At 37.9% G+C, this 27276-nt stretch overlaps 1 protein-coding gene across 3 annotated transcripts in view; it reads right to left on the reverse strand.

The window, feature by feature from the left end:
* The window catches only part of cadpsb (Ca2+-dependent activator protein for secretion b), an 82088-nt gene that overhangs the window by 17639 nt on the left and 37173 nt on the right, over positions 1–27276 (reverse strand). The window contains exons 6-19 of one of the 3 annotated variants that reach the window (XM_053635949.1): positions 24698–24819; positions 20213–20324; positions 16875–17014; positions 16547–16613; positions 16252–16360; positions 15223–15435; positions 10757–10768; positions 7519–7655; positions 6613–6800; positions 4065–4166; positions 3870–3933; positions 3583–3706; positions 1956–2024; positions 164–196 (exon numbers count right to left, since the gene is read on the reverse strand). In XM_053635949.1, coding sequence (XP_053491924.1) covers positions 164–196; positions 1956–2024; positions 3583–3706; positions 3870–3933; positions 4065–4166; positions 6613–6800; positions 7519–7655; positions 10757–10768; positions 15223–15435; positions 16252–16360; positions 16547–16613; positions 16875–17014; positions 20213–20324; positions 24698–24819 — 1492 coding nt within the window. The remainder of the gene's footprint in view (positions 1–163; positions 197–1955; positions 2025–3582; positions 3707–3869; positions 3934–4064; positions 4167–6612; positions 6801–7518; positions 7656–10756; positions 10769–15222; positions 15436–16251; positions 16361–16546; positions 16614–16874; positions 17015–20212; positions 20325–24697; positions 24820–27276) is intronic. The other 2 variants (XM_053635948.1, XM_053635947.1) reach the window with 2 other exon arrangements.

Consider the following 27276-nt stretch of genomic DNA (forward strand, 5'->3'; position numbering starts at 1 on the left):
CAAGGAGAGAGACAGGCCATGCCATAAGAGCACAAGGGAAATACTTGGGGATTGGTTGGGGTTTAAACATATGCTTATGTCTAAGTGTTACAGTATATACAACGTGTGTTATCATAAACGTTAGAGGGGAAAGATCATAGGTCAGTGTCAAATATAGCTTCACCTGGATCCCTTTGATCCTTTAGAGTTTTCTCAACTTGAAAGAGAGAGAGAGAGAGAGAGAGAGAGAGGGAGGGAGAGAGAGAGAGAGAGAGATAAAGAAAACGAAAATAAAAAACAAAACAAAAAACAAAGAGGAATTATTTTAAGAATTATTTGGCATAAGTGCGCTGTTTAAAGTCAATGATAGGCATCATCTTTTGTAAGCTGAATCTTCTGTGCACTCCAAAGGATTTTCACGTATTAATATCACGTAACAAATCTCTTTCAAATTAAAACACACAGTGACAAACAAGGACACAGATGTCAAATAGTGAAAAAAGCACCAAAGAGCTGTTGATCCTCACAAGACAAATAGAAAATATGCAGACAAATCTAAAAGAATTCAAACATTTAATGACACACATTTACTTGGCAGAAAAGAAAAAAAAAAAAACTTGCAGTGAAAAAGACACACTGGACAAATAGAGCACAGAATTGCTGACCCTCACAAAACATCGACAACAGCTCACATAGTCATGAACAGAACAAACGTATGACACCGGTTTAAACACACATGACTCATTGCTCCATTGCTCTAGTCCAGTTCTCCTGGAATCTGAGTCAGCTGCTGAAGTGATCTGGAATCCCCAGTGAAACCAGCTAGTACACTACAGCACAGACACACAAGCAGACGACTGAGGGAGATAACAAGTGAGAAAAGCAAAAATGCATTCAAGTCATGAGCATGAGCTTCAAACCAAACAAAAGGACAAGAAGAAGCTGAACAGATGTGTAATCGTGTTATGTCACAAACAGATGTGGCCATAACCAGCACAACTTCCTGTCCACTCCATGGAATTACAATTTATTGCCTAGTAAATCATAGATGGTAATGATAAAAAATATACAGGTTAATTCTATGGTGCTAGCTTATTCCAGCTTGAGCCTAATACATGTAAGCGGATAGTTTATATAAGGAAAATGTTTCAAATGAGAAACCAACTTTTTACTTCAGTTTGTTATTGATGCCTTTCTTTACTAAATGTAAAAGATTCCATGCCAGCGCAAAAAGCAATCACGCTGGTTCAACAATCACTGCAGAAAGAATGAAGAAACAATGAGCCAATAAGAAATTATAAAGTGTGTTTTGTTATATGGCCCCATCTCCACTTCTCTAATTATAACCACGCTCCAAATACGCCACTGGGTTGTTATGGGACAGATTGCATTTCAGTGTTACATGGCTGCAACATACTTATGAAAGTGAAATACAATGCAACAGGGAATTACGTGCAATTCTGTCACAGAGTTTAATTCTTGAGAAAAACCAAGGCCTGTTGATTGATTTTCGCTGAAGATATCAAGCAACGTAAGAGCACTCCATGCTTTTGGGTGTAACATTTTCTGCATGTCACCAGTGAAAAACAATACCGTTTGTGAATTGCATTTCATGTTTTTCAGCAGTGTGGCTACTTTTTGCACTGGAACATAATCTTCTCCATGAATAATTACTACATAAAGTTGCAATGTATAGAAGGCCATCTAGCTCGTTTGATAGGCACCTCAGCTGGTCTGCCTACATGACTACCACTACTGAACTGGACTGCAAATTATTCATCTGTTTACAATGAATGCTTCCTACATCACTAGACAATGTACATGGTACCCATTCATAAATGTTCATTCTTACGTCTTGTTTCTATACACTTTTACCTTCTATCTCCAAAAAGAAAAAAGGACTGAGAATATGATGAAAGATGGGGTGTACAGGAGTGAAGAAAGAGCGATGAATAGGATGAGAAGAAATTACTCACGGATGGTTAAATCCATCACTTGTGTAGCCAAGGAGTAGACAGGGTGATCATACATTTCCCTCTTTTTTCCTGAAGAAAAAGAGGATTTGGGCATGCAAGAGTCTGGGGTCAGAAATCAGGGGGTTAAGGGCTAAAGATGGTGAAGGGCATGTCTGGTGGTCTTGCAAACTCATTTGTAATATGATGGCACCAAACTCATTTCGAAAAGGGAATGAGCAGACAATGCTCCTGTTTGCATACTTTTTAGTTCACCATTTGTAACCCTCAAATATCACAAACTATAAGGGATAAAAATATTAACAGGAAAGAGCCAATGATATATGGTATAAGACGACCAGTAGGGGTGTAGGGAGGTGTGAAGTGTGAGGTGGGATCAAAAGACAGGGGTGTACTCAATTGAACCAGACCCCGTGTCTTTTTGAAGGGAAAAGAGCCCAATTCCAAATAGACCATCATCATCTTCCTGTCATCTTTTTACAGCTGGTTCACCTGAAAAAACAATCCTTCATCCCTGCCTTTCTGTCCTAGGACATTTAAGTACCTGCCATTACTCGCAGTTTCTTTCATCTTGTCCCGATCTCTGATTTGTATTAACGTATGTCTATTGCTTAAAGTAACGCCATAATTTCCCCCAAATTCTGTACCAAGTTTTTCCCTTTCAACCGTTTCCCTAGCCTAGATCTTTTTTGTATCTTCCTTGCTTACCTTAAGCCCCTTCCTCAAGTCTCTTCCCAATTCCCTAGTCTCTGACATGGCCTGAAGACCTGAATGGAAGGAAACTCCATAAGGTCAATCAGAGATCTTGGAAGATTTACTTTAATCCAGCCATTGCAAGAATGGTCGAAAGGATAGATCTTGGCTTTAGAATTGGGCAGAACTGTACACAAAGAAACAGAAAGGTGCAGGGTAATGGAGTATATTTTGCGTCTTTAAATCAAGTCCCTATGCTTCGTTTTCCATGTCACCTCAAGTGAATGGAAGGGATCAGAAGCTCTTTACTCTACAAATTTGAATGCATTTTTACTCACAAGGTAATGTGCACAAAACCATCTAAGCTATGATTAAATAGCTTATTATTTGTTCTGAAGTCAACCATGATGGTCTCTGAAAATACAAAAGATACAGTACAGTAGGTAATCATTTTGATTAAAGGGCTGTTCCACCATTTGTACAAAACCTTTTTTCCCACCGCATGAGATGGACTGGTATTTATAGAAATCCTTTGGAAAATTATTTTAAGTACAAAAATAAATTTCCCACAGGCTTCCAGCAGGCACCGACCTACAGACATTTTAAATAAACCTTAGCCAAGTTCAATAATTTGTGAATATATAATTCATTTAAGATGTGTCTAAATGAAAACGTATATTCATGGCTTACAGCTTAATTATATAGTATATACACACACACACACACAACATATATAGTATATGTGCAGTATATTTAAACAGACCATGAACTGTGAACATAGAGGTCCAGAGGGAGAGAGAGAGAGAGAGAGAGAGAGAGAGAGAGAGAGAGGTCACAGTATAGGGGAATCAGCTGCTCCTTCTACTGCATAGATTAATCTGGAAGATAAAAAGGTTAAGGGCATAATGGTTGGAAACATAAGAGCATTCATAGTCACCTTCCACTCTGGCATACTCAGTAATGCGCTGGTAGTTGATTTGAGCTGCCTGTTCCAGGCATTTACGGATGACAGCCTTCACGTCTTCCTGTGGCACTGGGGTCACAATGTCCTTCATCAGAACCTGTGGATAAATAGTACCCAGAAAAACAGGTTATATATTTGCTATTGCTGTACAGTTTAATAAGAAATGTTTTAATAAGAAACCATTTCCCCTTTTCTCTTTCTCTGCTCAAATATACAGAGACACAGCGCAATGTGTCAGTTGAAAACAATGGTATCATTACCCTCTCCAGCAGAGACAGAGTGGCTTTCAGTGCTCCCTCAGGACGACCGAACGGAAAACAATACCTATGGCAGCAACAAAACCACAGTGAATAATAGTGTGGGTGGTATATTTGTGTGATACAAAACTAATAAAACATTGAAGACAGATAAATAAACTGCACAACATGCCATCTGTCTGAAAAGCATCTACTCACCTAAAGTTTGTGATCTGGTTCTCCAGCAGAACACGTAACCGTTCTTTGATGTCCTCAAAGCGTTCTTTTTCTTCCACTATCACGGTTCCAAGACCATCAGGTCTATTTCAGAAAATTATTATTTTTTAAAGTTCTGCTCTTTAGATATCAGTCAACTTTCATTGGATTAGGTTATCAGATTATATATGTGTAGCGGTCTGGGAAAACCTGAATTTTGTGATGGAAAATTAGATTTTGGACAAAATTTAGTTTTCTAACCATATAAAATACTTTGATACCACTACTTTAAGACATAATTAAATACATATACTCAAATATATACATATTTAAAGACATAAATACAGTATATTTCACCACAACAAGATTTTTATTTACTTAATATTCTTGGCTCAGCTGCTTAATCTGTGCTGCCCTGCACCATTACGTCATCAAAACAGATTCTTTCAGTACCAACGTAAGGGAGAAGCGTGAAACACTGAAATTTCCCTGTGTGATGTACTTAGTGTCCTTGAACACCTGTATAATGTAGATATCGCCCCACTCCATTTCTATGTCAAACCATTTTCTATTCATCACACTTAATTCACACCTAATTGATCTGCTCTATAATTTGTCCCCAGAGCTGAGCCTTTTCAGGTGCTGTTGCACTGCTAAATAATATTTTTTATTGGTGTAGGCATGACCCAAAATGCCTTCCACTTCTGGTTCTGAGAGATTCCTTTTCTCTCACTGTTTTGGTTTCATTTTGCACTGTCAGGTCTCTATGAGCTTAGCATTTTATGGACATATTTTGTGGGCATCACTAAATGCAAATCACATTTCACTTTAGGAAAACTTGTAGTTTTCAGTACATAGTAGAAAATATCCAAATGTGTCCATGTGAAGGGTTTTCCCAGGCCGTCACACAAATTCACAGTACAATGACTTCTTCAGGTCTTATTATCTCATCTCCATGAGATTTTGAACATTTACAGAAAATAAGAAAAAAAAAAATGGAGAATTGGGAATGAATAAAGGGACAAAACTCACTCAGTACGAAGAATGTGCCCTCAATTATGAAACAAATCCCGCAAGATATTAACATTACATGAGATGTTAATCAGAGAGCTTATCTTGAATAATAAGTGGAGCAGGTCTACTTAAAATGAAGGAATCATAGAGAATTAAACTGAGTTCTTTCAATGTAATGGGATACTTAAACAAATACCTTTAACCATCGGGTATCACTCATGGCAGGGAATAGGATCCCTCCTTCACATATTTGGGGCATGTTGTATACAGCTATCAATGTGATTATTTTCAGCTTGTGGATCATGGACCAGTGGGGTGCACTTCACCTGCACACTCTAGGCTTTGATTTTATTCATCATTTGGCTTAATTAAATTTTTTTGTGAACAAATTTCGCAAATGTGTCTCCGTCTCTAATGTTCAAGGGATTGCGCTTTGTACCTAATCTCCTTTACCTGTTTAATTACTAAGATGTATTGGAAGAAAAATACTTTCATTTGAATATAGGTTAAACCTATCCTGGAGGTGGCAGCAGAGACACATCCTTAACTAAGACTGGCTATGTTCAATTAATTAACCATTTTTTGGTGGACCGCAGCAGTAAATTAAGTCTGACATGAAGAAGTGCATCAGTTTCATTTGCCTGTACAAACCCTGTACAAAACTGTCCATTTGCTGTTTAACTGAGCTTCATCATAACCAAACACATGCTAGACCATCTAATCACTAATGTAAAGACCAATACATTTTTTTTTTTTAAAAAAACAATGACATTTCATCCAAAATAAATATAAACTTTATATTAGTCCTAAAATTAATACATTCATTTTAAGTTCAATAATTTTTGAAAGCCAAGGGGAGCCTTAAACCTACATTATTTTCTTTTCATAACTCAAAATCAGTCCAATTTTTAAAAATTGTTCCCAATGTATAATTCCATGTAGGACTGATTTCAATTTTACATCGCTGATGTAATTCTGTATCAGTTTGACTTTCTATTTCCATTCTATTTTCTGGGTAAGTTCTGTATATTTATTGATTCAATAAAGGTTTAAAATGTAATGGTTATTTCCTTGCATTTAAAGCCCTCTTACCTTTGGAACACTGGGACTTGCTGAGATTTAAAGCTCCTCTTTTTTTTAGACTCCGTTTTCCCTTCCGGCTTAGAGCCAGCCAATTGTAACTCAGACCCCCTCTGACTATCAGGAACATATGATGAGGTAAGCAGCAGTGAAGCAATAAGATTCAGGAATAAAAACAATGAATGAAAGGATATGGTGTCTTTATGAGTTAATGAAAACGATTAAGATGAGAAAATAAATGGATTAATGTGAGAAACAAAGCAGAAATAATCGTTTGAAAATCAATGAAAGAAAACATACATGGCATATGAAAGCAAAAAAACCCTTAATGTTAATTAAAGGACAAATACTAAATCAAAAAGTGATGAAAAAAGCGTTGATGACCCTCTGGTCCATCATTCTTTTCCAGATTTTTCTTTAACAACCCCAGTACTATCATCATGGACCATTCTGATACCTGTTGCCATGGACATGGGAGGCACAGAAAGCGAAGCTGTAGTGCAGCAGTGTTGGGTCAATCATGTGACCTGTGTCTGCTCGCTCCAGCAGGTCCCTAAGGTAGCACAAGTGCCTGTGGCATCCTCTCACACCATTTCGAGCACAGTACTCATCCAGAACAAAGACCTGACCTGGGCTAAACCAACCCTGCAAGCAGAACGGAGTAGAAAAGAGGCTGAGGGTCTGGTAATGCTGCAAAAGCAAAAGGATGTCACATGCCATGTGGAGTAATGATTGGTCATTCAGTCATTCAGCATTCACACAGAAACACTGTAAGTCAGTCAGAGACACTCTACAATCCTGTGAAAGAGCCCACATGCTGTCTTCTGAGTAAGGTGTCCTCTATCGAGTGGACTGTTTCATTTTGAAATGTATCTAATGACAGTGCAGGTACTATCAGGTACATTATTTTAAATATATTTTTTAAAATATCCTGCTCACACAGTGGTTGCTTACATACAATATGAATTATTGTTCTTCCTAATATATTGTGATAATACTGAGATAATATTATTAAGACAAATATATTTATCCATCCATCCATCCATCCATTCATTTACTCATCTACAGGTTCTGGGGAAGGTGAAGGCTAACACTTTTCCACCGACACACATGAAGCCAGCCAACCACATGTTTCCCCCACTCAGAGGAAAGTAATATCTGTCCTTTTCTAAATACATGAACTAACAGACACCCATGATTGGCTAGTGTCACTGTGATTGACAGGGGAGAGCGAGTATGCCATCCCTCACAGCCAGAGAGCATGGCCAATTTTGCTCTCTGAGCTCCCAGATATGGCTAATAAAAACGGTTCTTGGTAGTGGACCAAGATGTTTGGACCTTTCTGTACGTCTGTCTCACTTACCAGGCACGCAAAGTTGTCATTGAGCCTGTGGTCCAGCGTGAGCCTCTGCACCATCTCGAACAGTGAGGCGTGGTCAAAATTACACGGGTTAGCCGAGATAAACTCATCCATGCCGTGTTTCTGTGCCCTATCAGCATCTGTCCAGCCAGTCACACAAGCCGCAAGGAGGGAGGGTGAGGGTGGCGTAAAGAAGAGGAAGTTAGCAAAACAGTCTGCACAAAGGACCGTATTCCTTCAACATAATAACTGCATCTTGTTCATCTACTCTACAGCAAATCAAAGACTTTCAGCTTTCACATTGTCAACTTGCAGCAGAAGTCAAGGAGCGTTCAATCAGACCTAGCAATGTGGAACTAGGCAATGCTCAAATTCAACTCATCAACCCACATTCAGACTGGATGGGCATGCATGGACAGATTTGGGTGCAGTTTCTCCAAACTCTTGCTAGGTTTTCGCTTGCAAAGACCCTTAATTATAACTCAAGGGAATGTGGATAGTGGAGGAATTCTTAATGATGAATTGTAATGCTTTTTCATTCACATGAATATAATAGATTCTGCCATTCGCAACTGGTTAATGTCATTCATTTAGAGAGAAATGATGGATTGTGTGCTTGTAAAAATGGAGATGTCAGGAAAAACAGGGGGATTTTGATTTTGAAGCTTGTTTAATAGTTTTATATTTTTCCTGATGTGGATACCCACTTTATAGGGTTAAAAATTCCAATGTCTCTGGGGGCAAAAAAAAAAAATCTTTCGATTTCATATGACACAGTCCTTCCCAACAGATCTTTAAAAACATTGTTTTTATGAAAAGTGCCAAAGCTAGCTTCCTTAAAATGCCTGTCTCTTATTTTAGCATAACATTATTGTCTGGTAATGCTTCTAAAGTATAATTATTATGTACAATTATTCCTGCATAGTTAATCTTCTGTTAAAAGTGAAGTGAATCAATTAGTTTCTGTTAAGGGGAAAAAAGCCTTAATAATATATACATGATACAATTATTAAAAGAGCTACCGAAAGGAACGATAGAATCCAGACTAGTGTTGTGATGGTTGTGTGAACAATGTGTGCAGTGTCTTTGAGCTGTAAGTCTATAAGTGCCAGCTCATTGTGTCTTTTTTTTTTTTTTTTTAAACACATAAACAGGTGAAAATGGTTATGAATGTGATGACTGGACAAGATAATGACTTTTTACATAGAGAAAGGACAGATCTGTAAAAGAATTATCTTCCTTTTTTTATTTTTTGTCTTGCTGGATTTATGGGATTTTGTGGGGTTACATGCAGCCTGTCAATAATCATTTGTGTGTAAAAATAAACCATTATCTCAATCAGCAGCTGGCTGATCCAGAATGATTCAGAAGTGAAAAAAAAAAAAAAAGGAATAGGAAGGGAGCATTCTATAATGGGTAAAATGATGCAGAAAGAGAAAGAGAAAATGTGGGGTACAAAATTAATGAGGAAGAGAGAGTCATGACAGAAAAGGAAGAGTGAACATGAAATACATTAAACATTAAAAATCATACTGGTAACTATGATGAAACTGTGGAAAGTATAATATAGTATGGGTCAGGAAAGTACATAATATGTGAGAAAGTTACAAAAAGTGTTACAAAAAGAACAGTAAAACATCTATGGGGAAGAGAGCGAAGGATCTGGACAACAGAATAATAAGAAGAAATGAGGAAGAAAGGATCAAGGGCTTGAGAGAGGGACTTAATATCGCTATAGCAAAGATGTATAACGGTACTTTGACCATGTTATTTTGCTGTAAACGTGTTATCGCTTTGCTTTACACTAAAATGTTAATCTGGTTATCTCAGTATGTATTATACCAACATATGCCAGTATATTTTAATCTCTGTTAAAAACCTACTTAGTAGGAGAAGTGGATTACATTATTGGTTGCATTAATAAATATTAATTGCCTGTGAACATGAGTGTATGTAAATGCTCCATGATGATCTAGAATCACATGCGGGGAGACAATGAGTCAAACCACTATGCTTTTCAGTGACATGCAAGAAAAGAACTATTCCATATACAGTTTTCCACTAAAGTCTGACTATTTGCATTCCATCTTTTTTTTTGTCTTTTTCAAATCAGCATTTGCAAGTTGACAATACTTTTGATTATTCAGTGTGTTCACAACAATTGCTGAGCACACTAGCAAGCAAGCCACCATGGTGGCACGCTAACATTACAGTTCTATTGCAAGTACATAGGTTTAGCATGAAGCCAACAGAGGCTAAAAGTGGGTCATTCATTCTCTGGGAAAATGGGTAACAACAAAACAAAGAGAAACAAAACATCTCGCTCTTTTGCCACCATCTAAATGAACTACATCACATCTAAGTGCTCACCTACTCAAGCAATAAATGGGCAATCAGAACATAAATTCAAAATGGAGTTTCTCACTGCTAAAGGAGTTAAGCTGGGCCTAGCAGCTATCTATAACAGACCCAGACAATCTGATAAATATTACAAAACTGGGAGTATTTCATGGAAACGATAGATGGCAATACCTAGTCCTTGGCATTGACATTCAGAATACTCCACTTACATATTTGCCAACTCTTGTGAACCAAAACCAAAATGAAATCAATCAGCCTAAAGGTAAATGAACCCTCAAGAGTAAAGTGCTACAGATTCTGCTGCCATCAGCCGATGATTAAATAATACATTTAATAATAGATAACTGTAGGTCCAGAGTTCTGTTTAAAGACATGTTATCTGATTTTTACAGTTCACAGACATGATTCGTATGATAAATATATGTTCTCCAGTTAGGTCTTTTTCCCCCAGTATCTAACATACTCGTAAATTAGCATGTAGAATGATAATCTCTTGACATGTCTTGTTTAGATCAATCCATCTTTCATCTTTACTCTGAGGGGTCTTCTCACACCAGTGATATTACATACGGTAGAGAAGGCAATTATGCAAACAAATCAGTCATAATATCTGTGCTTTGAAATAACAAAAGTCGAATTAGAAATTCATGCATCCTAATCTGGAAAAAATAATAAAAGTGTATATTAATAGACCTACATCCATTAAATTAAATAATTTACTTTGGTCTAAGGAATGAAAAGATTTGAGAGAAAAAAAAGGGAACATAAAAGTAGAAGAAAAAGGAAGAGTAAAAAAAAAAAAAATAAAAATCACATTGTATTTGTCAGATAATGGTTTTAGGATTATCTGACTGGTGCTAGCTAACAGGGAAGCACTTACCCTTAAGTCCAGCTAGAAGACAGCAGGGTAAGAAGGGACAAATCAGAATAACATAAAGACTAGCAACAAGGCTGAAGGAAAAAATGCAGACACGAAAACCCTGACCCCACTACAGCTGCACGACTAAAGAAGGGTACAAGCAAAGCATGAAGGAAGAAAAACACAATGTAAAAACAACGACCTGTACCAACATGATAGTGCAGTCTGAGCTGGTGTAGGACAATGTCAGAGAGAGACAGATAGACAAGGAGGGGGAGGGGGAGATGGGGAGAAAGATAAAGATTGGTGTGTCTTTATGTTTCTTTTTTATTATTATTATTATTATTACTCATTGCTATGGTGCAGTTGGTTTTAACAGGATTCTTCAGTGTATAATTTATATACATGTTCTGTAATACTGTACTGGCAAATAATCTTACCTTTTAGAGATCCATATTGAAAGAGATGTAAAATGTATATGTTATGCCAGTAGCAGCAACTATAAGGATTCTATGAAGGCACTGCATTAGTTAAAAAAGGATATGCCTGGTTATAAATTTCCCTTGCCTTTCTTATTCAAGCAATAATAGAAAAAAATATTGAGAATACTTAAATAAAATGGGCAAAATCAGATTAAAAAAAGTAAAATAAATAAAAATTCCGTCTCAATAAATATGTTTAGGTACAATCACAAATTTAACATTATCTGAAAGGAAAATACCACCCTAAAACACTTTAAATATACTAAAAAGTAAGAATATATTTGTGATGTGCTTAGCTAGGTGTTGATTTGTTAGTTAGTGCTGCATGTTCATTATTCCCATGAGAAGTTCAACAATCTCAAACATAGTTTATAAGGGTCAGGTTTCGCTGTGAGCTCCTAAAAACAAAACAGCAATAGCTTCTTTTCTCACTCATGATTATTCAGCATCATCTATATAATAATAATAATAATGATGAGAAATCCAAAGTTAGTGGAGAGAGTAAACACTAGACTTGAAGTTCCAGATTGCAAAGTGGATATATTCAGATGCGCCGAGTTATGGCACGGATTCATCTCGGCTACAAGACGATGAGCGCAATGGCGTTGACGTTGGTATTATTTTATCATACAGGAGACTGAAAGTTGAAGCTTTGGAACATGATCTTTTTGAGCACAGTGTACAGATGAGGAGGTGAAACAGCTGAGCAGATTATACGACTTAAGCTCTGCTGCATTACTCTCTTTAGGTAGAGATGAAGTGAGAGTTAATTCCTACTGCTGCCACTATTAGCTGGTAGTCAAACAGCATTGTCGGTAATGTAGCAAATCGCTAGACGAACTTAACACAGACCGACATGTTGATGAAAGAAGTTTAAACAAAAAAAAAGTCAATTTATTGCAAAATGCGCCACTGAAGATATGCAAGTGGTTCAGGGTGGATTTTTCCTTTACTTTTACTAAACGTTTGATATTAATCATCAGAAAAAGTCAGAACCTTCATAGCATTCTAGAATCTGTTTGAATCAACTGCATCGAATATTGAGGTGTTTTCTTTGTGCGAGGGCAGTGAGAGGGCTGTAAGTGGTGCGTGTTACTTCTCTGTGCCATTCAAACCCACCGTGTGTAGAAGGTGAGAGTGTGAAACATCTACAGCATGTGACTACATTTCACAGAGAAGAGCTACAGTCTGTTTTATAGTGAAGAATCTGAATGACATCCGCTAAATTTGATAAGAACTGACCATGAGAAACATTTACATACTGAATAATAATAACTGATAGAAAAACAGCAAAAACTCGCTGGATTGTTTTTGATCAACATTAATATTTCCATAGCTACATGAGTTCACTTAATGAAGAATAAAAAAAAAAACACTACTTTTACATTATTTACTTTTACATAATACCTCAAAAACAACCTTTTAAAAAGAGTTGTTTGCTCACAATAAAAGTGCAAAGATGGTATTATCTCAGTAGCTTTCAAAAGAAGTTTTAGGACTTAAAAACCTCAATCTGGATAGAGGCTGAGGTTGTAAGATGCACACCAAAAACAAAGATTCGGTTCTGAATAGCAGGATCTATTTTGTTTGGTTTAGACACTCTATTGTCTCTTTGAATAAGTTTGATTTGCATATCATCTCAGAGTTAATAAACGTCTTCTTAAAAACATATTTTATTACAGACTAGCTAAACTGTAATTCTGGTCCATGTTATTTATAGATTAAACAATTGCTTATGTATATAATACTTATATACAGTTGCAACCAAAATGATTCAACCCCCATTGCAAATCAGGTTTATTGTCAAAATTTACAGACTTTCAGCTGTTTGCAATGAACAAATCAAACAAAGGCAACTGAAATAGTTCAACACAACGAATGCTTCAAGTGGTTTCCCCAAATTCAACTGAAAATGCAACTTGTAATGATTTCTCCAGTTTCAAAATTATTCAACCCCCTGAATAGAATAGCTCACAACAGCACTAATATGCAACACAGGTGTTGTCTCAAGCACACCTGATGCAACTAATAAAGAGCTTGATTAGTTGCACCAGGTGTGCTTGAGCTAGAACACATGAAATACCTGAACTGGCTTGGGGTAGAAAAAGGAAGCTATCAACGGATGCAACCAGATTTCTGAGAAGGCTGGTTGTGAAACACTCGAGTGACTGCAAAAGATCTGGAGCAAGACTTGGTGGCAACAGGCACTGAGGTTTCAGTGAGCACAGTATGGCGTGCACTAAGTTCAGAAGGTTTCCATGCCAGAACTCCAAGATGTACACCACTACTGACCCAACAGCACAAAAAAGTGGGCTCAAAATCATATAAATAAGCCACAGAAGTTTTGGGATTCTGTTCTGTGGAGCAAGGAAACTTTTTGGTATAATGGATCAGCGGTATGTCTGGAGGAAGAAGAATGAAGAAAGAACACTCTACCCACAGTCAAGCATGGTGGTGGCTCGGTGATGCTCTGGGGCTGCTTGGCATCCTTTGGCACTGGAAACCTGTAGCATGTGGAAAGCAAGATGGATTCATTGAAGTATAACGAAATCCTAGGAGAAAATGTCATGCTGTCTGTGAGGAAGCTGAAGCTTGGGCGTCATTGGACTTTCCAACAGGACAATGATCCCAAGCATACCTCAAATTCCACCAAGGTTTGGTTGCAGAAGAAGTCCTGGAAGATTCTACAGGGCCATCACAGTCACCTGACTTGAACACCATAGAACATCTCTGTTGGGATTTGAAGAAGGAGGTTGCAACACACAAACCCAAGAATATTACTGAACTGGAGGCCATTGCTAATGAGGAATAGGCTACGATTCCTCAGGACCGCTGCCAGAAGCTGTGCATCTTGTTTGCAGCAGGTCATAACAGTAAAAGGTTGCTTTACTAAGTACTAAAGATGCTTGCCATGAAGGGGTTGAATAATTCTGAGACTGGAGAAGTCATTATTGAGTTGTATTTTCAGTTGAATTTGGGGAAACCACTTGAAGCATCCGTTGAGTTGAACTATATCAATTGCTTTTGTTTGATTTGTTCACTGCAAACAGCTGAAAGTCTGTAGACTTGGGCAATAAACCTGATTTGCAATGGGGGTTGAATCATTTTTTTTGCAACTGTAAAATCTCATGTTCAAAATGTAAAAGATAGAGCGCTTTCAGATTATTTCAGTCAGGTAAGTTTTAGGTTTTGGAAATTTAGAGGCTGCGCTTGTTGATTGTTTTTATTCACTGTCAACTTTTAGTTCACCAGAGTGCTCTCTAAAGACAATGTGCAATTAAATAACTTTAAAACTGAACAAAAACAAAGGTCAGGTACTACTCTTTGGCAGAAATGTGATTGTCATATTCATAACAAAGTCAGACTTCTCTCAAAATACCTTAACATTTATGCAGATGTCAAGAACTAAGGAATTGATTTTAATCATTCAGAGTATATAGTATAGTGTATATATTCTGAAAGTGGCTCCATCTTTTTTGTTTTTGGCACGCAGACTAAATCCTAACACAGAAAAGGACACCTTAGAATCAACACACACTCCACTCTACACACTCTTTTCTTACCTTTTGCTACTGCTGCAATCTGTTAAGAATGTAAGCTATTATACAGGTGAGACATTAGATTCTCAGAGTTGACCAGAGTTTCTCGAACTATTCTTAATGGAGCACTGGGGTGAGTATTGGGATAGATTTAGAATACCTAAAAAATGTGTGTGTGTGTGTGTGTGTGTGTGTGTGTGCGTGTGTGTGTGTGTGTGTGGCTATATGCATCACAGTGTCAATGATGTTGCCGCTTTCAAATGGGCAGTAATCTAGCTGGTCATTGCTGAGGATTAAGTTTAAGTTAGTTCACACTAGGTCATATTTCTGTCTTTGCAATCAGTGTAAGAATGTGTACTATTTTTTCCTTAAAAGCTTGAAATGAAATATAAACTTTGATAAAAAGACACACTTTTATATAAGTGTGTATATGTGTGAGACTGTATGTTTGTGTAACAGAACTTACAGAACTGAGAAATGGGTGCATCCATCTGTGCCGAAGCCCCGCCCTTGGAGTTGAGTTTCTGGACCTGGGTGGGCGGGACCGGCTTGTGTGATTGGCCAGTAGCCCGGTACATGGCCTGCACCCATAGGATGCGGTCCTGTTCATCATCGCTGGCGAAGATCACAGTGTCGCCCTCCTTGACAGCGTTAAAAAAAGTACGGCCTCCGTCCAAACCTACACACAACAAAGGATGACATAGCATTTAAACTGTGACTCAAATGAACAGTGATTCTAAAAAAAAAAAAAAAAAGAAAATAAAATACAATAAAGTTTTTTTTTACTGATGAATGAATTAATAAAGAAATAAAGATTGAAATATTGTCAGAAATTATTTCCATAAAAGGAAAAAAAGGGCCATATCCTGATTTGGCGAATGAAGTCCAAATGTTAGGTCAATATTTATTCGAGAAAAGTTGAGAAAAGTCATATTCAGAGACAGGTTACACAGCTGAGTCAGTTTTCTGGGTTCCTCATTCAGATTATGCAAGTCACCTGCTTGTACTTTACAACTCTGCAGTTGGCAGATTTTTCTTGATTAGAGATGTCACAGAAGAAACCGTGAGCACTCATTTGCTATGCTTACAGCTCACTTTAAATAAGTGTAGTTCATACTATTATCTATAAAATTCAGTCCTAGAGATAAGCAATGTCTCCGATTAAGATTTTATCACCTCCAATCATTTTCGTGAACTTCAAAAAACATTCATTTGGGCGAGACATACTGTACGGTACCTTTAAATGTCAGATAGGGATGCTGCTCCTTGCTCAAGCCGATATTGCACAAGAAAAATGGGCTTCAGTTCAAGGTCAGAATTGTAACTGAGACTCACCTCTATTTTAGGCAAACTCTGTCCTGTGTGAGCAGTGAATAGAGCTTACACCTGTAGTTATGTTTGAGGTTTGAATAGACTACCGATATACACAATTTTGGTATTAGTGTGTTTGTGTTTGTGTGTGTGTGTGTGTGTGTGTGTGTGTGTTTATATATACCTGGTTGTGGGTCAGTATAATCCACAGTATACCCATCCAGCTGTAGCAGCTCCTGTGGTTCTGACTTCTTCTCCCGATAGCTGCACATGGCAAAAGTGTACTGGCTCACCTGTAGCACAAATCACACACACACACACACACACACAGTCTTTGGAACTGATTGACACCAACATTTGTTATTTCCGTAAAGTAACATTCTATTCTGAGTCATATGTCATATCTTCTTTCATCATCCATTTCTCTAGACTTTTTTCCCATTGCATGACTCACACAGCAGAAAACTCAGATGACTGACCTGGACCAGAACAAAGAAGCGCTTCTTCCAGCGCTTCCAAACATTCTTCCCAAAAGCCCATAAGTACCTATGCAGTAAAACAGATCAAATCTGAATGAGCCTGAAGGACAATTCATGTTATTGCAAAGGAGAGCATGTACAATACAGAAAGCACAATCTGTGTTATGATACACTACAGACCAATTCAGAGCTGTATTTGAGCTCTTGGTGCAATATAAGAGCTCTGGTGTACCATGATACATTAGTGTTTGTTCTGCTATTTAGAGAACATTAAAAAAGAGCAACAACAAGGCAGTACTCTGGTTTGGCTCCTCAGTTCTATCCATACCCGCAAGCCTTCATGTTCTGGGGCTTGTCCATGCGAATAGCCAGTTTGATCTTCAGGTCTTGGTCTGGGCAGGCCTTGGTCACGGTCATCTTATGCAACTCAGACTGCTTTGGACTGTTAGGGGTCGGGTGAAGGACAACCTAATCAACAATCAGAGAGGAAATTACTATTGGTTATGATTGCATGAGATATTGCCCACTCGAACACGAATAGAGGACCATCATGTTGCCAACATTTTCAGCTCACCGTGTTTCCACATATGCAGCATCATTAACAGGATAAACACTTTGAAGGACACAAAATATCATCAGGTCTCTGTATGAGCTGAGCTAATAGAGTGGTGCAGGAATGAGTCCAAAAACCTGAAAATTAGTTAGCATTTTAGCACTTCCGATTCCATCGTCCCGAAGGCATTGGTTATTTTGAATGGGTTTTTGATTAAACACCTGAAATAAGGTCTGTGGTTATTTACACTAGTGATTTTTAAAGCCATTGCGTGTCTTGAAAAATGCGGCTGCTAACAAGTGTCTAAATGGGACTGCAGAGGTTGTTGGGGACATTAAACGTCATCATGCCGAACAGGAAAACTCATCTACTACAGACTCGTTGTGTTTATACTCGCACTCTTGCCAACTATTCCAACTCAAACTTTCCAACTTGTAGATTTATCAATTTATAGTATTTTTCAATTGTAGTGTTTTTTCAAATTGTATTGCTATGAAGCTTACTGGAATTGACATTGAAGTCATGTGACCGTGGTGTAGTTCGTTTATAGCCTAACTTTAGCTTTTTTTTACTTGTGGCGGTTGTATTTAGGCTTCAAAATTATTAAAGGTTGTGTTCATTTGTGAAGATAATCTTGATTTTAAAAAACAAAAAGGTGCCACAATCATAAACTTTTGTTGGTCTCAGGGCTTATTTTCTGCACTAATCCAAAAGCCAATGGAAAAATCCTATTGACTTTTGTCAAGGGAACCAGCGTGATGCTAACTTCCAGGCTGGCCCACAAAAATCCATCATCCCTGCAGCACTATATATGTACGTGTTACATTTCCAGTCAGCACTTTTTGCTTTTTTTTTTTTTGAAAAACTCTTAACATTCAATTAATTTTTGAATGTTGAATGTTGAACGCCTCCTCCTCCTCCTATGGCACCTTATCAGAAGGGAGCAAGCTTCTTTCTTATCGTATCTCATGTCGTCTTTCTCAATCCAGCTCTCCTGTCTGACTCCCCCCTCACCCCTCCTTCTGCCTCGCTTTGATGAACTAGCGTAATCTACGGCTTTGCAAAGTTTAAAGAGCTTTGAGCTGGCTTGCTCCTCGGAGGAAACACATCACACATCCCTGTTAACAGGCACGGTCAAACCGCACAAGCTAACATCTAGACAGACTTCAACCAACACACAGTGCTCATATTAATTTGAGCTGAGGCTGAATATGTTATAACTACACATTCTGGCAAACATAGGAAATTGGTGTTGGATGCCAGCTTTATCAAAATTATGATAATAGTATCAGGTTGTTTACATATTCAGATGTATTTAAAAAAAAATATATATATATATGGTCACTGATAAATGTCAAATATCTAATACAAACAAACAGCCAAAACAAATAGTTTTTGATGACACTTTTGTGATTAAATTATACAGGGGACTGAGCAGTGAAAGTCACAGGGTCTGGGCAAAATGTGTGAAATGGACACGTCTCTCCACAGGGAGGTTAAGTGAGTCTGAAATAGACCTTTCGATTGTGTGGGTGTTTGTGCATCTGTCAGCAGGGAGCATAAAAAAAAGACAAAGTGAAGTCAGCAAAAGGACAAGGTGGCTAGACTTTCTATTCGAACTAAACAGTTTCATTTTCCTACAGATGCTTTAATAAATCAAAGGGAGATAGAAAACGTTAACCATCAGTGCTGAAATACTCCTAGAACTGCAGTGTGCATTAGCCTTTATAAGAGTAAAAATATTTCCACAGTAATCTCTTACAACTAATACAAATCTTTCAATCCAACATGGCCAAAGATTTATTCATATTTACATTCATATTCACACTTATTCAAATATTTATTTTAATATATATCACCAAAAAATTGTGTATATGCACACACACACACACACATATATATATAAATATATATACACATATTTTTTACATATCCATATCTATTTTTACTTGTTTTACATTCTCTCAGATCAAGTCAAGCTGACTTAACTCCTTAACATATTCTTCAGTTATTCATCTTATCTGAAATGCCTGCTATTCAGTAAGTACTATCAATTGTTCAGTTACTACAGTTATACTAATAACAAAGTTATTAGTAGGTTCAAGAATGAAAAATGTACAGTACTGTGCAAAAATTTTTAGGAACCCTATTTTTTTTTTTAGTACAAACTTCTTCATTTTATGACTTCTACATTATGAAGTCAGTATATAAAAAAAAACATTTTAGATTCACAAACATTAGTTTTCTATCACAAAATTAAATGTCGGTGCCTGTGTGAATGAATAGAGGCTGTTAGACCACTTTTCAGACAAAAAACACACAATGAAGGCTGCTGGGTTTTGCTGCAAAAATAAGAAGCAAGTGTGAGGGTCAAAGTCTCCAGAAGAACCGTGGCTGGTTCTGCAAGATGCTCAATAAAACTCACAGCTCATTTCCTTCAAAACCTGCAAAAAATTGTACCGGAGACTACTATTTTTCTTTTTCTTTTTTTTTTTTTGTCACACCAAATATTAACTTTATTTAATTTAGTACTGTTTACTGCTCTTTATGTGTTTTTTTTTTTTTAAATGTAGAAACATTTAATTTCATTATTTTGAAGGCATCTTTGCTCTACAGCATTTTTTTTACATGTGCATAAAACTTTTGCACTGTACTGTATATGTGCATGCACTGAAGGATCCTGGGAGAATTTAAGAAGATAATTCTGTCTCTTGAGAAACTGACAGTAACAAAGTCAATATTACACCACTCTACAGTTACCTACCCAAGCTTCTTTTGTAATTAGGTGCTGTCAGGAGTAAGCTAGAAATGTTTGCACACCTAATGCTATAAGGTTTTCGATGTGTTCAGGAGCATGGTTTTCTCACAGGAATGCTTGAATTACATAATATCTTGCATATGCTGCAATGTCAGATTACAGAAATGTCTGATACGTAATCAAATTGCATGATCTTCTGCAGCATTTCACAATATTTTGCACACAGTGAATAAGGCTGGCATTTTTGTCTGTAATCATGGCCAAGAGAATGACCCGATTGACCTATTTCAGTAAGCCTGGACTGGTAGAATCAGCCGCAGAAGCTTAGGAAACAATAAAAGAAGGAGACTCGTACCCTGCCCAGCTCCTTGTCCTCCAGGGCCAACACTCCTGTACTCTCAGTGAACAGTTTGACCTTCACAGCTGGTAGAGGGTGTGTTGTGGTGAAGTCTCCTTGAGTCCCCCATCTGTAACACACATACACACAACAATCACAATTGTCCACCTGGTCTAAGTTATCATAGCACCATATTTCGCCTGCTAGATTTATTAAATATTTTTGCAACAAACTCATTGAACGTAATCTACTGATAAGTATTAGTGACATAGTTCAGAGGATAAGCAATACATTAAACATAATGGGCCATGCTGTTTTAGAAAAACAGCGTGGCATGATGCAGCCCAATGCAAAGCAAATGGCTGTTATCACCATGAAGTTGGTTATTTGTCTATAACAGCATGTCTCGAAGTGTATAGTTCCTAAGCTTGTTACAGAGAATGAGCAAAGTCCTCCATCCTGAAGACTCTCCTGTGGTTGAAAACGTACTGTACTTGTTGACACCCAAGACTCCTTCCGTAAATGTCTCCTTACAGAAAACTGTACGATAACAATTATTAGTTTATTTCTTATTATTTGTTTAACAACAACGCATTTTAAAAATCATTTATTATTATTCAATCATGTGGAGTGTCTGCCGTTCAAGCTGTGTGAATGAGCTGTTACTATAGAAATGATCATTTATTAGAAGGAGCGCATTAACATAAACCTGTGATTTGAATTACTGTTATCAGAGTTGTTCTTAAATATTTTAAACCCTTCCTAGATTTTATACACTGCTGCATAACACTACAGACAGAGATAATCCATTTTCCCCCCTCCCCTCCCCTCCTCCTTTCCCCTGTTGTCTTCCTTCTGACATCTAACCCTATTGTAGTTCTGCCTTTCTTTCTGCTCTCTTCACAGCTTCATGCTTCACAGTCTCGTCTCTCCCCTAGCAGACTCACCCTCACTCTGAGCAAAGCCATCACAAGAGGAGGAGCACGATAAAAGGAAGACAGGCACTATGTCTCGGCTCTGCTGCAAGCTCGACTTGCATCATTTCTAACACTTATATGTATGTAAGATACTGCAACAGCACAGCGAGTGTGAGGAGACAGAAGGCGAGAGGGGAGAGAAAGGAACATGTATAAATCTTGCTGCTAATGATAAAAGTATGCAATAGCGAGAGTGCATTTCAACTGATTTGGTTATGAATGTAATGATATCAGGCTGAATGTAGACAGAAAACCCACTATCAATCATACATCCACACAGAGTGGAGTGAGACAAACCGACAATTTTATCGCGCTGCACTGTGAAACGCCAGTGTGGATGAATTTTAGTTACAGCGCTGAAAAAGATTTAACATACGCATAAAATCTAATGTTTAATGTGTTCCCTTGAACAATCATCCGTCTCCCGATGCATGCACTTCCACAGCCTCGATGAGAGGCTGAACTGGCCCAGTAAAGAAATGAACACGTGACATCATCTGCTGCCGTGGAAACAGGCTGCACGTGTCAGAGGCAGCAGTCAAATGAGACTCAGTAAGTGTGTGAGAGACAGAAAATATGAACAAATGCCTTCATGAGAATCAGGAGAGTAGTATATTGACACATTTAGAGTATGCGTTGAGAAAGGACAGGCAGTAAAGACAACATCCCCAGTCTACCTTCAAACCACAAAGAACTCTGTTGGAAAGAGTTCATAAACACAATTAAAGGTAAAACTATAAAAAGCTTTAATGGGCAGATGGACACTACAACAGCATTAATATAACTGTGTCTAAATAATAGAAATGTATGCTAAATCATTGGTGTGTGTGTGTGTGTGTGTGTGTGTGTGAGAGAGAGAGAGCATGTTTTTATATCGACAGGGGACTGGTGTGACCTTGTGGGGACATTTGGCTGGTACTCACTAGCATAACAGATTTTATACATAAACTGCAGTATCTTTAAAATAATTACTACACCTAAATCTAACCCTTACCTTAACCTCATTATACAAATGGAAACCTTTGAGCTTTTCAGGTTTCTTTTTTAAATTATCCATCCATACATCCATTTTCGCAAGGCACAATTGCACACAAGCCCCTACACACTATGGACAATTTGGAAATGCCAATCAGCCTACAACATCGGAGTACCCGGAGGAAACCCCTGAAATATGGGGAGAACATGAAAACTTGCACACAGGGCGAAGGAGGGAATCAAACCCCCAACCCTGGAGGTGCGAGGCAAACATGCTAATCACTAAAGTCACCATGCCCCCCCTATTTTAATTATAGTATATTATATTAATAATGATGGGTTGTGATGTGTGTGTGTGTTTCTTTGTTTGGGTCTCTCATTATCACTCAGTTATTTTGGCTTTCTCTCTGCTGCTGGTCAGGTGGTGTTCATTCCTGTTCCAGTATGTTTGGTTCCTCTTGTGATGGGGTGGTTAACATTCTGGCAGCGAGGGTGCTGACACTGCAATACACCATGCATCACGCTACTCTGTGTGTGTGTGTGTGTGTGTGTGTGTTTGTGTTTGTGCGCATCTTACTGAATAACACTGTGGTTTCTTTCTGTCGTTTGTCTAGCTTATTCAGATAGGTTGTAGTTACATTTAAATATAAACTGCAGGCATATACAGCCTAAATCACTGTCTAGACCCCCACCCCAGCCTTCTCTCTTCCTTTGTCTCTCCTTTTCTCTTTGAGCAGAGAGAGAGAGAGAGAGAGAAAATGGGATGAATAGAGGAGAGAGTGTCCTTGGTGCTACTTCATGCTGAGTTTTGTCATCAATGCCGCAGACCATGAAGGTGACCTTGTGCGTCAAGGAAAAAGCACAGGGAAAACATACAGATATTTTATAAGATACAACATCCTCAAATCTGTGTGTCTTTTGTATGAAACAGTAAGTTGTGTACATGTGAAACTATGCGCTGCATGTGATGATGGATCAAGCTAATTCTCCTGTGATGTCGTTATACTTCAGTCCTGGAGGCTTGCTCGTTTTCCCTCTCAATCTAGTTTCCATTCCCTCAACTCTCTCTCTCTTTTCACACTCCCTTTGACTGTCTTTCTCACTCTCTCTCTCCTCGTTTTTAATCAGTTTCTCCACAGCTGACTGCACTTGTGAGGGGTAAAAGAGGCTGCACTTTCTCTTTCCTCCTTCCGTTTTCTCTCCCAGTTCTTTCCTTTCCTTCTCTCTCCCCCCCTCCCCTTTTCAGTTCATTATAAATTGGCACCTGATCCAGTGACAGAATAGGGAGCCCCAAAATAGCTCAGAATCATGTGCTCCTCCCCAGAGCCTCTGAGTGTCCAAATGAGTGCAGGCTGGAACACACAGCACCTGAAGCAGAACTGCCGTGACGTATACACACCTCCAGCCTGGGATAAGCAGCACTCCGGAGAATTGTAATACGCCACAAATCCGGTACACTAATTGCAGGTTTGAAAGACACATTATAGTGTTGATTTTTAATATTTCGCAATAATGTAGATTAGACTATATGAGCATCTGCATCACAGACATTGAGAGAAAATGGTCATATTATATTACAATTAAAATCGAACAAACATTTCATATTTTATATTCTCACTATATGTTTCTACGTAATACTATCAGAAAGTCATAACAGCACATTCTTCAAGCAGGAAAGAAAAGACCTGATTCCTGGTAACATTGTCAGATTGTTCACGCCTACTGGAGCAGATTTTATTTTTCAGTGATAATGAGCCTATAATTTGTCAGTAAGGAGTTGTCTGTGTCAGAGGGGCTAGAACATTCTTTCTTCTGAATCCAGTCTGCACCAATGTACGCCAATGAACGCCACGCTACAATTCAGCTATTTCAAAGCACACACTAAAAAAATACTACTGGTATCCCCATAGGTGGCAACATCTATGATTTACCTGTAGCATTTATGACTTTTGACACCAGAAATCTATGCTCTTCTACAGTACCTTTCCAGCTAAAACAGTGGTGATTAACCGACACAAATAAAATTCACACAGCAGAAAAGGCAAATCACTGACGGGGAAAGGACGCAGGACTTTGTGGACTCTGATGTGTGAATTTGTTAATTCATGAAACCAAGAAGTCGGGACTGTGGGTTCTGGGGTTTTGTAATAACGGGAAAGATGTTTATTAAGTAGTGGTCATGTCAGACTTTTGCGTACATCTGGGAAAAATGATCCTCCTTGTCCACCAACATATGCTAAGGTTTTGTGGTGAAATTCTGCTTTTTCTCTCTGCTGACTAGCATCTTTTTTTGCTAGCAAAGTTGGCACCACTGGGTCACTGTTAAATAATATATTGAAAATGCAATAAATGCATTCATGCTGAAGAATGTATTTTAAATGCAGTCTTAAGCACTATGATGATATATGTAGTTCGTTTAAACATTAGTTAAATGTCACTTCTTATTGAGAGGACGTAACGTCATTCATTATTCAACATTTTTGTCAAAAAATTGGAATTAGTCTCAGCTGGTACAGAGTGAAGGTGTAAATAGCAATAAGTGAAATCTTACGTTGGTTTGGAAGCCTCGGCCTGGTCGGTCTGTAGCTTCTCTCCTCCCTCCACCTCCATAGTACAGTACACGATGCGGTTTGGGGCCAGAGATTTCAGCCCCTGCACCTCCATGATCACTACCTACACAGGACAGCCACATTTAACACTTAATAGCAATTCTGATGAATGTGCAGGTAAAAGCCCTTACTGAGGTGCATGCCTCAATACCCCTCTCATACCTCATGCTGAAAATGCGGCCAAACAGCAATAATGAATTCTTGGTCAGAATAATCATGCTAACCAGCTCCCTGAGTATCCCTTTCTACGCCACAGAAGAACAGCTGGTCCCTTTTTTAGTGTCCATCTTCCATAATCTCAAAACACTTCATACAAATGTCATTTATCATTGATTTTAGCACATCTGGTAAATAAGGTATGGTGGTTTAATTTATTATTGCAAACAATTTCAGTTCTTCAACCATAATTTAAAACGCTAAACAAATATCATAAAATATAGTACAATGTTATTTTTAAAAATGGTTTCTCAAGCAATACTACACTGTAATTATCGCATTTCCATGTCAGTATGCACTGCCATGATTGTGCTTTATTGCTCCACTGAGGCAGAAAAACAATTACGTGAGAAGATAAGCACACTGAGCAGGATAATTCATATGAGCACAATAAAAAGCATTAAAATTGACTTACTAAAAAGCTCTTGCACAGAGCTTTTTTTCCCCACAAATAAGCATTACCGATTCTTTAAGTTAAAAAACTCTGTATATTTCAAATTCAACAAACACGCCGTCCTCCCTTACGTCCCAAACACATACCTGTTACAATACACAAAATGCAATAGATTTCTGACATGCTTTCTGAAACCCTTACAACATTCCCTTTCAGAGCAAAATTAAAAATAGTAAGGCCTTGTTCTTGAGATCCAACACATTTGTTTATATCAGAGTAGCATTCAAAGTTAACCAAAGTATGAATTATAGTTCTGTATAATCTTTTGTTTGATTAGGGTGACAGTTTGTGACAAATGATTCTGATTATAAAATAATACAGCAACATTAACCACCTGAACCACTTAAATAACCCTGAACCCTGAACCCCCATTAACCCTGAACCACTTAATATCTTTATATTTAACACATGATTACTTTGGGTAACACTTACCTATCCTTTGGTTTCTTAACGCTATACTCATAATGGTGCCAGTAGGATACCGGCCTTACATCATCTTTAACAAAAGAGATCGGTGCAGCAGTGCTTTAGTCCTTTATTCCAGAATGTTATCACTTATTAAACTTTCCTATTAAACAAAATTGTAACTGTTCTGCAGCAATCGCCTCACAGGAATAATGAAAATACAGTATCAACAAACAAATTAACACCAGAATCACTACGCACATCACAAATGGTTCAATATAAACATATTTAATGTGTTTCATGGTAGAGTTTCCTTTAAGAAATGAGCATATTATCAGAATCATCATTTTTCCCCTTGGGATAAACACCATCAAGGGTTATACTGTGGTATTTAAGCTGGTTTCTTTTTACTCAGAAACCTGAACATGCAGAGTGTGACAATTTTCTGTCAGGCTTCCTTTTTATCAGATCCTCATGCTGTTTCAGCATATCCCTGAATACGCACTGTTCACTTCACTGCTGAAATCAGCTTGACAAAAATCAATTCCGTCACCCTTAGAACCCACAAAATCAGAGCACTGACACAAAACAGACATCTCATGTCTCAACCCTGTTTAGATCCATAAACCACTGCTTTGCCAAGTACTATAATGACTGCAGTCCTGCTGTCTTATAATAAACAGCCAGGAGAACAATCCAGCAGAAGATGCTTTTTTTAGCACAAACTTTGAGGGGGAGAATGCTTCTGGGTATTCAATATTTTCCAAGACCATTCATCAAAAAAAAAAAAAAAAGTATTACTCTTTTTAATATACTGCAGTCCTGTCTCCTGTCTGCTTATAGTGTGCCTGTAATTCTACAACACTCAAGTGTGGAAATCTTGTGAAAACCGAAGCCTTATAAAGGTGTCAAACTAACACTGTAGCAGCCAATGCTGCTAAATCTATAACTGTCTCAGATTCTCTATCACAACTAGGCTCTTCATGAATTCCTAATGAGAAGAGTCCAACCTTAAAAGCTGGCAGAGGACATTTTATGTAAATGAAGCAAAGACTGGATATTTAAAAATAGCACAGTGTATAGTATAGAAAGAAAATCTCATCAGAGGCACCCCATCACAGCAAATATTGATTCAGATTTTGGAGCAAATCACTAAATCTTATTCCCTTGTGTATCCGAATGACACAGCGTATAATAGAAACAACGTTAAAAGCACATTTAGCTGATCTTTCCCAGTGACATTAAAAGCACATTTCTGCTTGCCAGACGAGTAGCGTTATAGGCTGTGAGTAATGGAACATTTCTATAAAATGGTAACTGACAGTGACACAGAGAGACAATGCTATTAGGCTTTGCACCAAGGACACTCTATGTAGTAAACAGTACTGCTCATATGCCATCCACTGGGCAACGACTGCAACGTGAGTAGATGTTAAAGTACAATAA

Source organism: Ictalurus furcatus, chromosome 11 (genome assembly GCF_023375685.1).
Source record: "Ictalurus furcatus strain D&B chromosome 11, Billie_1.0, whole genome shotgun sequence".
In the NCBI taxonomy this organism is placed as follows: Eukaryota; Metazoa; Chordata; class Actinopteri; order Siluriformes; family Ictaluridae; genus Ictalurus; species Ictalurus furcatus.